Source organism: Takifugu flavidus, chromosome 10 (assembly GCF_003711565.1).
Source record: "Takifugu flavidus isolate HTHZ2018 chromosome 10, ASM371156v2, whole genome shotgun sequence".
Taxonomy (NCBI): Eukaryota; Metazoa; Chordata; class Actinopteri; order Tetraodontiformes; family Tetraodontidae; genus Takifugu; species Takifugu flavidus.
The window spans coordinates 12078249-12092642 of NC_079529.1; the positions used below are offsets into that span (position 1 = coordinate 12078249).

Genomic DNA, 14394 nt, shown 5'->3' on the forward strand with positions numbered 1-14394 from the left:
GCGATCACTGAAAGCAACACGGTAAAGTTCCGCCTTTAGTTCCGCCGAGGGCCACGATTATTCTGTAATAACGCACCTTACATTTTGTGGAACTTTATTTTGAAATGCATGCTCCGAATCTTCAGACATTTCGTGAGGGGTCTCCGGGGGGTCGTTTCTGTTGATTGGAATCAGCCAGTGATAACTTGGACTTCAACCAAACGTTGTTATTATTGTCAAAATCGTTTGTTACCAAATGCTTTTGGCACTTGGCTTTAAATATAGTGACGAGTATCACACTGCGCGGCGTAATGCCTGGTGTACACGGAGCAAGCGGAACTCGAGTGTCTGTCCGCTTTACCCCCTCTGCCACTGTTGGGGGGGCTCAACACCAGTGAAACTAAGGGTACATAAATCCGTCATACTGAGCGACTCTCTGCTTCTTTTCTTTTTTAACCTTAGTAAACCTGTTTTTTTCTTTTTTACCATAGATCCTGATTCTGGAGAGCGCCTCAGGACCCATTTTAACACACTAAAGCTCGGCCTCATAAAGGACCCGTCATATTTGAGTTTGTAAAGGAGGGGGCCACTGTAAAGGCTTCATTTGTAAAACTGCTCTTTTTTTTTTTTAATCAAACAATCCTCTCACTTTGGATGTTCTCATCCACATCCGTGACTTGCTGAGGTGCAGTGGCATCACTAGCTTTTAAGGACAGGAGATGCACAGGATGTGAGGGAATACCAGCACAAAACTTCAAAACAGCTAAGAAGGACAAGGACTTTTCAATTGACATGACTGCCAGACTGTGAAGTCTTTTCTGACCCACTGTTTGAGGCAGCCAAGAACCAACCCACGTAGTGCACTAAAGGACCTTTCACATGAGCAGCTACTTACAGGCACTGTTAGGGCACCTTGGATGGTTACCCTCAGAGAGGGAAACATGGCTGAAGCAAGGAGGATGTGCACAGGCTATATATCTTTAGGTGAACATAAAACTTCTGTTTTCCAGGCAACAAAGTTTCAGGTCACATACACACACATATATGCACTTACACTATATATTTATAACTGTCCACAACTGAGGCACTGGAGACTGCTAAGCAAAGGCTCACAGCCCTGGCTACCCGACTAAAGATAGAGGCCAGGGTCTACCACACCAGACAAGACCCCGGGTGTAGGCTGTGTGGAGACGCCCTGAGACAGGCCAGCATATCACAGCAGGATGCAAGATGTTGGTAGGCAAGGCATACATGGAGCGGCATAACCAGGTGGCTGGCATAATGTACAGGAACCTCTGAGTGTGGACTGGAGGTCCCAGGGTCCAGGTGGGAGACACCCCCAAAGTGAGAACAAGCAGGCTATAGCAGAGCTGGAAGTAGGCACCCTTGACAAGGGTTGTGAGAGTAACTCTGGAGTAGTCAAAGGCAGGAGGCCGTGTGGGACTGAGTAAAACTACATGATGACCCGCCGCCTCCTAGGCGACCTGGAGCTGGTGCCAGATGATGCTAGCCTCCTCGCATCCAGACCACCCTGACGTGTCTGATTTCTGTATTGGGTTAGCAGTCAGTTGTTTGGATCAGGCGTCCTTCCGGCCTGTGAGCAATCGTGCTGAAGATCAGTTCCCCCTCAACAACCATGGTGGAACTGCTCTGGTCCAGCTCACTCCTCCATCATAACTTGGTGTAACCTGGTGGTGGTGGTGGCGGCGCTCACCTGTGCAAAACCTGTGCGATGAGCCTGAGACTTGTCCAGGCCGCCACCCTTAAAAATACTCTTGAGGATGAAAAGGTTACAGGAAAACCACATCAAAACAACTCTTAGAAGATAAAGTAAACAGCATATGTTCATGGTTTCACTATATTTAAGGGCCCTGCCGGCCCACCTGGCCCACCTGTGAAGGGAAACATGAAATATGAGTCAATGAACAGGACATTTAGAGAAGAAGCCAAATTTAATCAGTCCTCTTCCCTCTGGGGCTGCATGACGTGCTGCATCAACATGATCTCATTCCATTCTCCTTGAATATTGAAGTGCTTCCAATTGCACTGAAGTTTCATCTCAGACTTGTTGCTGGTCCTGAGCGAACTTCCTGAGAGTTCCTGGGCAGGTTTCTCTGTCGTGTGTGTGATGCATAGAATTCCAAAGTGCTTTGAACAGCATGAGTGTCGCAGGCAGAGTCGGAGTGATGCTGTGAGGCTCATCAGCCCTGGAAGGCGTGAAGCTCCTCCGGACGCAAGCCGTGCTGCTTCAACAACCTGAACGCACAAAGAGTCAGGTGACTGATCGGCATCATCACACAGCTTTCATCCCATGACCACTGCTTCCTCCTCTACTTCTGATCCCAAACACAAACCTGATAGAAATTACAGGGAAGATTGGGCTCCTGGTTAAAGAGCTTAGCCATATTCTTTCATTTCAAGGAATAACGCCGCCTGAAACACTAATATCTCTCCACTTTACATTTGAGCGAGCCTAAGTTCAGGTGCTTCCTGAGTATTCAGTCAATCCTCATTCTTTTCCATCTGAGTGTAAACAGAAGAAGAACCGGCGTCACCGTTACGCACCGTACTGTCAGATCAGTGAAGGCTGAGGGGCCACACACACACGCAAAACTTCTGGATCCCTCCGGTGTGACGAGGAAGTCCCGGAGTAGGCCGGCATCCACTCGTCCCGTCCTGCCTCCCCAGCCGCCACTGGGCTCAGACAGGATGTGCTCCACCTGAAACCTGGCAAACAGCCACAGGGGAACTGTTCAGCTTGATTCTTCAGAGACATTAACCGTTCCGACACCATGTTCTCCTGTGCAGGATTTAGGAGGTCCACTTTGAGCTACTTGTGCTTTGAACCTCAACTTTTACTCTCCCAGGGATCAACGCTGTCCTGAACAAAGCTGGTTTGCAGTTGACGATGCAGATGGGGCAGGAAGTGATACAGTAAGCCCACAGGAAAAGCAGAGATCACAAAGTTTTGTGCTGTCTGAACGTTTTCAGTTATGCAACAACATTAAAGTTCACATGAATAAAGCAGGTCAGTCAGAACTCAATAGTCTCTGGGACCTTCCTGTAGATTCTCCTTTTGCCTCTCACCAGCCATGTTTCTTCAGGTGTTCTTAACCCTTCTGAGTTGCTCTGCACTGGGACAGACTGAATATGACCACAATGAGGGTGTTTCTACCTAAGTGTCCTCGTCGTGCATAAAAAGTCAGATCTGTCTTTGAATTATTTCATGTTGACAGCAGCATCAGAAGAAAATGAATCCAGGCCACCTCTCTTACCAACACCTGCCAAAATATTCCATTTGACACTAGTTGAAGTTTGCATTTAGTAGCATTACTGTGGCTGTTGCTAATCCAAACCCTCTTTTACTTGTGCATTCACATTTTCAGCTACATCCCATCATATTAGCAGCTGCATAAAGTCGTTCTCACAAGAGACCATTTGTCACTCTAGCTAAGAGTCCAGGAACAGTTCCTTCTGACAAGATAAACCCAGGGAGGAAACTCTCTTGGTGTTCATATTAGGCTTTATGTCTTTACAAGTGAGCAGAAATCCTTTTTCTCTCATCATTTGACCCATGTCAGCTCCTCACAGGAAGGTCAGTCAGCACCCTGTCGTGGCTCTTTATGGCATCAATAATTCAGCCTGAACTTTGACCCTCCACCTTATTCCATTAATAATAGCACCTCTTATTATCAGCAGCCAGCTGCTCCAGTTCACCACGCCACAGGATGTCCTCCTCTCTACGGTTAAAAAAGAGAAGTGTGGTTTTTCTGTGGAGACACACACACACACACACACACACACACACACACACACAGTGATGTCATCAATAAGAAAGAAGACAGATAACCTATGAACTCACCACAGATGATGAAAATGTGCCCTAACTGTGGCTGTTAATGGTAACATCTCAGTCATGATACAAAGAACTCCCGGCGCCTTTCAAAACCTATAAATCCCCTCATTGGCGAGAACTGAATCAGATCCGGAAACTACTGACCCAACAGGATGCTGAAAAGTTAGTCCATGCATTTGTTACTTCCAGGCTGGACTATTGTAATTCTTTATTATCAGGGTGTCCAAACAACTCTTTAAGAAGCCTCCAGCTTAGAAAACTTTCTGTTGTGCATTAAAAACTGGGCAGGACAAGGCTGAGGAGAATAATGAAGATCAGGTTATCGTCAGTAAATAACACAATCAGCAAAGTGGTAGCTCCTTACCTGATATGTCCCATTTCCTGTGTGGCCAGTCTGATGAGGCGTGTCATAGGCGTGAGCCCTGTACCTGCTGCTAAAAGGTAAAGGTGTGTGACATCACGAAGGGGGCGGAGACTGAAGGCACCCTCGGGACCACTGACCGATAAACGGTCACCTAGATTATCAGTTGACAGGTCAGAACAAAACGAAAAAATCATTAATCAGTCGAATGTCTGACCAATTTTACAGCTTTTATAAAAACAAACCTTCATGTGACAAAGAGAACAGTACTACAAATGTTGTGGTGTTTTCTTTTATGGCCTAATCTGAGACCGTTTGGGGTGCAGCCATTTTTGGCAAAAAAAACCATTTATAGCCTGGCAGGGCGCCATGCTAACGGTGCCATGTACACAAAAGCCAATCACCACTTTTAGCAACTCTTTGATCAGAAATCTGACAGAATTTGAATCAGGAGCTAAGGTTCTAGCTGGAATACCAACTGGCCATCCATTATAGGCACCTCCTGTCCTCTTCTGGAGCTTTTGAATACCTAGTTGACCTCATAAATCATAGAACAATTTACACTCAACTATCATTGTGCTCAGTTTAAAGACGGAGCAGTTTCTTGGTGTTATTATTAATAATGTGATTTGGGGTTAGTTGGCCGTTTGGTATCATTCATCAGTAGCTTGTCCCCTTTCATAGGACTACAAACATGGCCGCTGCGGTGGCTGATTCATGCATTTGCCCCACTGATTTTTAAACATCTTTTCTAAACATTCACATTAGTCCAAAAACACCCTTTTGGTCTTGTTTTGTGACCTTAGAGCACCAGTTGACCATTACCACATCTGTCCTCTTATTATTTTGAAGCAGAGGAATAGGCCTCCAATCTTTTGGCCCCTCAGGCTTTAAAAGAATTAGCACTGACTGAAGTAGAGATTTGTGCCTCCTATGTTAAGCGTCGTGAGCAGCACCTACCGACGTGCAGACCGTTGAGGTATGAGCTGAACATGCCGTCTGGGTAAACTTTGACCATGAGGAAGAGGTCCGTCTCCTCTGAGGGATGCTGGGGGGCTGCAGTCAGGCTCTGATCTACAGGGGTGTACGGCCGCACCAGCTCAGCATCTGGATGTGGACAAGATGAGTTTAAATGGGAGGATTGCTGATTATTAAGAGGTTCTCGTTGTTAACGCTAAGCTAGGCTAAGCATGCATGTGTACAGGATGCGTGCCTGGCTGCTAACCTTTAACGACAGCCTTGAGGTAGACATGTGTTCCAACAGGCACATGCCTGATGGTGCCGGGAGGAAGTTTGACCCTGAAGATCAGCGTGTTGTGGTTCACTTCAGTCTTGGACACTAACACGCCTTGACAGTAATGCGGAGCTATGAAAAACAGGTGCGGGAAGCAGCAATACAAAATATTAATCCAGACAACAATGCCCAGTTCAGAGACACAAAAACAGCCCATGTGGAGCGCACGCTGGCCCTTCCTGACACACAGCCTGGATGACAGGATGAATTTTCCATGGAAATAGCATGTGAAACACTCATTAGATTAAATTAGGAGCATCTGTGGAAGAGAGCGGACACGCCACACAACTGTCAATTATTGTCTCATTACATGTTTTGATGGGGCAGAAACATCACATTTGGTTCACATCACAGTTGTCAGATCATCCTCTGGTCCTGAGACCCACCTCGCTCTTTCTTCAGTACAAATGTATTATGAAATTCCAGCGGTTGTCCCAGATTTGTCCATTTTGTTTTTCCTTTCTTGCGTAGGCTGACCTGGATCTTTCCCACAGAGAAGGCTGTGTGCACTGTTGCAGAAAGAAACAAAAAGCAGCAGCTAGAAAAGGGGCTGTTTCTTTTTCCACAGTGGTTCTCATGTTCTCTTACCTGCAACGTTTCCCTCGACCTCATCAGCAAGTCCTGAAAGAACAGATTTAACCCTTATTTGTGCTACAGTGATGTATCAAACATACAGAAACATGTTCTCTGCAACAATAGAAGATATGATGACATGAACAGGGAGAGAGAGCCGTGGAACCTCTAATTTTATGAACCAACTCTGGGTCATTTATTGCGTAAGAGTTTAGAAAGAGGAAACACAACAGGCGATGTAAAGTGAGGAGGCCTTAATTCAGTAATTAAGTGAATTGATTAATTTAGTTCTGTATGCAGACACAATGATTATTTCATTCCCTTTTCTCCAGCTGTATTCATTGATGCTGTCAGGTGGTGTTCGACTACAGAGGTCTGAATCTGTCAGCCAAAACAGATGGAATGATCTAAGACTATACTTTAATGTTCAATCACAACAGCTGAAAATGCAGAAGAAAAGCCAAGTGTCCACTCACGTAAATGGATCATGTAGGACATTTTCCCCAGCAACGCTTCGAGTCGGAGAACGCCAGCTTCAAGGTCAACACTGGTACAACCTGCACTGGGAATCTGACAGGAAAGAAGGACAGATACGTGCAATCAATTATAGTCAGCAACAAGTGCCTTAAAATACTTACACATCATGTCTCCCATTACATTTGCCATAAAACCAACATCTCACCATGACATACTGTAAAAGTAACTGGACGCATCACTGGAAACCCATCTACCTTTGTGTTACCTATGTGTCTGATACAAATGAATTAAATAATAAACCATTTTCAGTAATACCAGATGTTGCCTGTGGGGGGAGCCCTATCCTTAACCCCTGCTGCAAGGTTTCTAGGCATAGGCTGTTTCCGAAACCACACACTCGTTCCCTATTCACTACTCACTAGATGGGGGACATGGATTGAGGGAACTATGTAGCGCACTCAATTTGAAGTTAGTATTCGGACAACGGCTTTGACGCTTTAGTATGAAATGTGAAACAAACAGCGGACAATACATACATTTGTAAGTCATCTCTCCTTGTTTACCCGCCATTGATAGATTGTCACGTGATACCGTAAAGGCTGATGGGATATATTTTCCAAGTTAGGGTGCATCGGTTGTACACTACTTTTTGCAGTGCATTGTGGGATACATTGAGTGCACTATATAGGGTACAGCGATGCTCACTAACATTTCGGACACTATTTCAAAATGGCGTCCACACTATTGAGTGCACTATGTAGGGTATAGGGGGTGGTTTCGGAAACAGCCATAGTGTAAACGTGTATGAGGTATAAGTGTATGTAGCCTCAGAGTTCTGTTTTCCTGCAGCCTGTGGATGCAGGGACACACGACAGGAGATTACCTTCCTCTTGGCATAGACAACCAGATGAACTGAGACGTCGGTCTGGAACCAGTCATACCTAGGCAGACAGCAGAGGTTGCTCATGAAGAGCATAAATATACTGTCCTATCATCTTCGACTGCAGTCCTACCGTGGCCGGGCGTCTCTGTCTGCAGGTGGAGCCACTGAGGCGGGTGGTGCTAGCGGCCTCATCGATGACGGAGGAGTAACAGCTGAGAAGAAAAACAAATGAATGACCTGAAGAAAAGACTTGCTGATACACAGTTTCAGTGCTGACTTCACATTCATTATAATTATTAATACCAAAGCAGATGAATTACATGGAAAAGCTCACATCCAGCTTTTCCTTGAGACATTTTTTATGGAGCAGATAACTGGAGCTGAGCTCTCAACAGTGTGAGCATTTCTGGTGTCTTGACACCTCTTGTGTCCAGACAAAAGCAGATGTTGGCAAATGGCAGCCTGACTAGAACTGCGGTTGCAGGTTGGGTTTGGGAGATGGCCACTAATTTAAGAACACAGTTGAGTGAAAGACAAGAGATATTTTTATGGAGAGCAAAATATTTGATGGTTAAAAGTTTAAGCTTAGTTGTTCTGGAATAATACTCCTGTCTCTTTATATTTCTGTAAAAAAAAAACATTTCATTTTTGTTTGTTGAGTCAGTGTTTATGCTGCTCGGCTAAAGTGTGCTTTGAGTTTTGGCTCCCTTGAGTTTGACACCCCGGCCTACGTCATGACGGAGCTGCAGTATGGCAACGGAAGGGCTGTCCCGGTGGAAGCAGGACAGAGCTAACGCTAAACAACAACTACCACCGGCTTCAGAAAGGCAGCTTGTGTCGTTGAAACTGTTTGTCATTGTTAAAGTTACTTTTCAAAGGAAGATTTGTGTTCTTTTGTGCTAGCGTAGCTTGACGGGGCTCTGCTAGCCTCCACACACCAAGTGCATCAGGTGTGTTTCCTCCTCAGTCGGATCCATCCGATGCCATTAAAGGCTGCTCAAATCAAGATTGTGGACTGGGCTTGATTCACGTTGACATTGTCTGGATTTTATCCACAACTTCAGCGCTTACAGCTAATTAAGCATTATCAGGTAAACACTAAACAACTGGACATGCATCAGACACCAATAACTCCTGTCATCCATACGATGACTCCAAAATTTAGAAAAGAAAAGAAAATCGTTTATTCTTAGTGTGTTTACCTTTTGTGGTTGTAGCCATCCTGCCGACTAGACACTCCTTCAGCATAGACTCATAGTTTACCCAGCGATGCACCTGTGCACACACAGCAGCACCATAGCAACACTGTTTAAACTCATGATGCCCATCTCCACATGAAGGACAAACCAAAACGGAGACTGACTAAACCTGGACCTTCCGTACCTGGTCAAAGAGGTCAGTGCCATCTATCCCAGCAGCTTTCATCAGCTCATCCTCTCCCCCGGGGTGATAGTCCATGTAAGGGGTCACATTGTAAACCAGACCTGAGAACAGAGCATAAACCTTTAGGTGTCACCTTCACACACCAGCTGCTGACAGAATGTGAGAGGAGCCCCCATTATCACCCATAGGACGTGAAGACAAGAGCTAGATAGGAGCGTGTCCAGCTCTGCTGGCTCTGACCACCAGTCAGGTGCCTGAATACCACACAGAGCTTGTTGTGGCAAACTACACACATGCAAGCAGACTCACCTCGGATGCAAGTCCAGCAGTCATCTCTGTTGTTGTGTTTCCTTAGTTCTTCCTGGCTCACTTCAATCAGACGTCCTCGGAGTCCAGTCAGATCTTTTCCACTCTTGGAGAACCGAATCCAATCCATGAGACTGTGGCCAGGCTTCAGGGCCACCTAAACAGGCAGGACCAGAAACAGGTGACAGAGAAAATCACATTATTTTAGTTATTCTGCAAACTCTGGGGCGGTAGGACCTTCTAGAGGTACAGATCACAGCTTGAAACATCTGGTTTTTTTGATAATCACAAATATTACAGGTCCTCCTCCCCCCAAGAGTTGCGTGGCTGTTATTTCCTCCCTCTCGTACGTCATCATTACACTTTAAGGTGAAGCCAGAACACAGAGGTGAACGGTGGGCAGCAGGAGGATGGACTGGTGTGGGATGGCCAATGTGGGAAGATCATAACAGGTGACATTTGACTACATTGTCTAGTTTATTTCTCCAGTGATTAGGCTGCTAAGATAAGGAGTAGTTCTAAAAACCTTTTTTCAAAAGAGACTTTATTGGCAAGTAATGTGTCTGTGTCTTAATTTCGTGCCAGAAAATGAGCTTTGTGTTGATCCTAACAGTTTCACAGAGTTATGAGGCAACATTTTCCGTCGGTGGTTGAGAGGTCACATGCACACTGCAGGTGAGCCAAACTGATCATTCAAGCAGCGAACTGATCCATCCCCACTAGATTCTGGTGCGGTGGGAAAGGGGTGTGACGTCACTCAACTCCCAACCCGATCAAAGTTCATTCATACAGATAATATATAACAGATCTTCTGACTGTTTCGGTCAGTCGTGGCATTGTTCTGCTGTTACCTTGCTCCTCCCGGACTGTCCAGACGGCGAGACTCGCTGCTGGGAGCTCGGAGACGGGAACGACTGGGTCGGGATGTTCAACATGTTCCCAGCGTTTCCAAAGCAACTCCAATTCCAAAGAAGTCCTATTAAAACGACACAGGGGCACCAATGTGGAATGGGAGGACAGTTCCGCACTCACATCAGGTTGCCGGAGTTGTCAGAACACCTTCCTTCCTGGTTCAAACACATCTCTGGGTTGAGCAACGCAGTTTAGCTAAAGGGCTAGGCTAAGCTAGGCTAACGGGAAAACGGCGTTAATTGCCATCGACCTGAGAATAATTAGTCAGTAAGCGGACGTAGTGCCGCATTCATAATATTATGTTTCCTTTTCAGGCACTTAAAAACAGGGATACTACAATTTTTGTCAACGAAGCCTCAGCTATCGTTCTGTTACTATATAAAGACTACAACACTGTCGCTTTGACAGAACATCACCAAAACGTCATCAAGTTGCGACGCCAAAATAGATCGTTTCGCTGCCGTCTACTTTACTTAACAATTTTATTCATGAAAAAGGCTTCAACGCTTATTGTTACTGTTTTCTCACTATACGTGATATGTACACCAATAACTGACTATTATATTATTATTTTTGAGATGGGGCAGGTCATATTTTAACTAGAATAAAAGGTCAGAATGCAGGCACTTCTAATACAATTCTACTCCAAACTAACTTCACAGCAATTTTACGGTGCTTTAAACAGAGTTGTAATCAAGGGCATTAACACTGTATAATTAAAGATACTAATAACCTACTTGAAAAGAAGTAGCTGAATAAGGCAAGTACAGATGGACTTTGCTGATTGCTGCTGGAGGAGCTCTGACTGTCATCACTGTCATCTTCTTCTGGATCTGTCCAATTTTCCACTGACATGATCGAATTCAGTACACGTAGGTACAATACAACCAACTAAAGGGTACCTTTAAGAGGCTAATCTGCTAATAGGATTTACGCCATAGTCTGTGAATGTCCACCTGCTTGCAGCAGAGAGAGATGTTGAATCTTCCACTGGCTGCATTCATTGCACAGGTTTAAAAAAGTGAATTCTAACCTCAGAGGGCTACATGTGCCTCTTCCTGAGCCGAGCTTCCATCAAGAGTTACCCTCAGTCATCAGGCAGGTGTCAAATAAATGATTCATTTAGATTTATACCTTCTAGTCTGCGTGATATGCAATATCAGGAGGTTCTAAAAGACTAAATGTTTTAAACACCCTTAGTTTCTGTTGAAAGAAAACCACGCCAATCAGGAAGTACCCACATCACATGGAAGTGGGGGACGCCCAGAGAAGTAAGTGCTAGGCTTTAAATTAAGCTGTCTAAATTGGCTGTTCCAACCATCAGCTGATGGTGGCTACGATCTGGGAGACTGTTTCGACAACAAAACTCCAAATCAATCACTTAGAAATGTTCCCCAGATATATGTTCCAGTTGGTTAAATGTTCTTTTCAGGAGGAATCACAGATGGAATATGCACATGTACAGTGGTGGATCTTTGTAACAGCATTAGACAGCTGCAGGCCACCCCAGACTCCCATATGCCAAACCTCCACCAGCATGTGGACTGTGACAGTCTTTCTACCACATACAGTACTGGATGGACAGCTCAAACCATCTAAAGTCCTGTTCACACCACACCATTTTAGCCCAGTTGCAAGGTCTGGTTTATGCTCTCCTCTCCCAAATTGTGGCGAGGCAGTCATGAGCTTGGCGACAACTGGGTCTTTAGGTGTGATCACCTTGAAGACCGTCAGTGACTCAGTCGAACATGTTTCTGGCATGTTTAAACCCCCGTCAGCCATGCTGGAGTGCCCCCTGCTTTGGGGGCCACCATGGTTCATATTCCAGTTCAAGCCACTTTATTTGCATAGCACATTTCCAACACAAGCTTTACAAAGTGCTGCACAAATTATTCCAAAACACTTGTCATAAACCATATCAAACCAACCTCCCCACCATCTTGGATCCTCTGCATGCATACAGGAAAAACTAGTCCACAGATGGCGCCATATCCACCCTTTCTCACTTTACCCTGATTCGTTTGGAGGCCAATAAGGAGGCTGAATTTAGCTCAGCTGCTAGAGAAGCTGCGGCTGTTAGAAGTGCCTGGAGCTCGGTTCTGGACTTCCTCATTCAGACAAGGGAGACTGGCACTTACAACTCCAGTCACATGATTCAATTTGCTGATGCCAGCTTGTAGGGATGAGGTGAAGAACCTAAAGATCTAGAGATAGAAATGATTATTGCCTTTACAAAGACTGAGCCAACTACAAGTCAGCTGTTCCAGGAAAATCGAGTTAGAGTGAAGAATCTTCCCACATATTCTGTGGACTTACTCCGGAGGCTCATGATGAGGCGGGAGCTTGTCCTGCTTATTGTCCTGCAGGTGGTAGCAGAGACCAACAATTTTACTTTCACTAGAACATCGACTGAATCCTAATTTATTGAGCAGTTGATCAGAGTTTTAAACTTACATTTGAAATGGTTCAAATTATTTGCATTATACTCTTCTTCTTCTTCTTTCCCACCCTCATTGTTCTCCCCACCTCTTTCCCTCAAGATGCAGCAGGGAGAAACATCACTATTATTTCAAACCCATTTGCCAGATCATTACCAGCTAATCCCACATTTGGCCTGATGAGTCACGCACCTCATTCGCCACGCTGAGGGGCATCTAGGGGCCCCTTCATATATACTGGACAGCAGACCCCACTATAGGGGGCTACTACACCAGAGGTTGGGGTGGGGTGTTCCTCCAGTATTGAGGGAGATGACAAACTGGAAAAAGTTGAAATCACAGGATGTAATGAGTGAGCCTAGCTCAGATTTTAAAGGGTGTTTTTTTGTAAAACTTGTCTATCATTTTTTCTGGTGGTTCCAAACAAAATTCTTACAGTTCCAACACGGAAAACATGGATGGTTTAGAGTTCCATGACTGAGGCGTAACTGGGCTCTTCCACCCTCCTGGAGGATTACCATCAACAGTTCAGGGACTCATTTTTAGTTAATTTTCTCCTGTGTAACACACACACAGACACACACACACCCTCACAATAATCTGCTGCTGCTAGAACCACTGTGCCCCAGCTGTAACACTTCCTGTATATGAGTTCCCTTTGGCCTCATTTTCCATTAGTTGGACACTTTTATTAGAGCTTGATTGCAAACGTGCTTCTGAGAATATACCAGTCATATTCCTGTAACACTTTCACCCGAAAGAAGGTTCCAGCTCCCTCAGGAATGATAGTGGTGGCATCCGACTGTGGGGATCTAGTGAAATGTCAAAATAAACAATTGATTGTCACCACAGAACATGTTCTGGAGTTGTAGGGCCAAAGGTCACCCCTCAGTCCAACACAGAATTAATGTGTGGATTTAAAAATGGGTGTTGAACCCCAGCCCACTTGTCAGCTGACAGAGCCAAATGCCAGTCCAGTTGTCCTCAGACTAGTAGGTTCCCCTATCCCGTTTGTCACCCTTCCATGTTTTTGTATCCAGTTGGACCATCTGTGCTGGGACACCAGTGGAACCATTGCAACACAAACGTCTGGTTTCTAGAAGAAAACCTACTTGATCTTAATGTCCATCTGTTCGGTCCTCACTGATTGTTGTGCTTGTTTGATCACATTCAGAATGATGACAGGACCAGCACAGGTTTCCTCCACAGGGTCAGCTGACCAGACTGGCACATGCAGTTACCATGGAGACCTAAAAGACATATAAGGAGGGGCTTGAAATAACAAATTATTCTACGATGTGCTGCGAAGGTTCTGATCAAGGAAATTCATTAAAAACACACTCACACTCGCACACGATTACACACACTCACCCCCCACACACACACCGACACACACGTGCACACACACCCACAGACACACACTCACACATATACGCACACACATACGCACACACACACACACACACAGACACACACACATTATAGCACAAAAACACACGCATACACAAACACACACTCACACAAACACACACTCACACAACACACACTCACACAAACACACATACATACATGCACATGCACAAAAAATACACAAACACACTCACATTAATATTCAAAGATAATCTTGGATCTGGATAAGAGATCAATGAGCAGTGATCTTTATTCTCTGGTCATAGATAGATTAGAATATTTTAATAAACCCTGACCCCTCAGTTTGGGTCTGATATGATCAGCTCCTTAGAGAAACCCCCTGAAGGACGAAAGAAGTGACCCAGTAGTCTGGACCCTGTAGTCTGGTCCCTGTAGTCTGGTCCCTGTAGGCTGAGAACCTGTAGTCTGGACCCTGTAGTCTGGACCCTGTAGTCTGGTCCCTGTAGTCTGGACCCTGTAGTCTGGACCCTGTAGGCTGAGACCCTGTAGGCTGAGACCCTG

General features: G+C 45.2%; 1 protein-coding gene across 1 annotated transcript; it reads right to left on the reverse strand.

Moving 5' to 3' along the window:
* Positions 1-1912: 1912 nt before the first annotated feature.
* On the reverse strand, positions 1913-10437 carry LOC130532606 (cytochrome b5 reductase 4). Its single transcript, XM_057045335.1, has 15 exons — positions 9964-10437; positions 9116-9269; positions 8807-8907; positions 8626-8698; positions 7554-7635; positions 7424-7481; positions 6540-6633; positions 6079-6111; positions 5877-5999; positions 5422-5562; positions 5157-5303; positions 4200-4350; positions 3663-3749; positions 2545-2706; positions 1913-2235 (listed from the first exon to the last, which is right to left on the reverse strand). The coding sequence occupies exons 1-15, from the start codon at positions 10045-10047 to the stop codon at positions 2181-2183; spliced, it is 1545 nt and encodes a 514-aa protein (XP_056901315.1). The 5' UTR covers positions 10048-10437; the 3' UTR covers positions 1913-2180.
* Positions 10438-14394: the final 3957 nt, after the last annotated feature.

Coding starts and splice junctions, on each gene's coding strand:
- LOC130532606 (XM_057045335.1), bottom strand. CDS start 10,047: ATGTTGAACATCCCGACCCAGTCGTTCCCGTCTCCGAGCTCCCAGCAG. Junction 7,636..8,625: donor GATGGCTACAACCACAAAAG/GTAAACACACTA, acceptor TTTTCTTCTCAG/CTGTTACTCCTCCGTCATCG. Junction 5,563..5,876: donor TGTACTGAAGAAAGAGCGAG/GTGGGTCTCAGG, acceptor TGTTTTTCATAG/CTCCGCATTACTGTCAAGGC.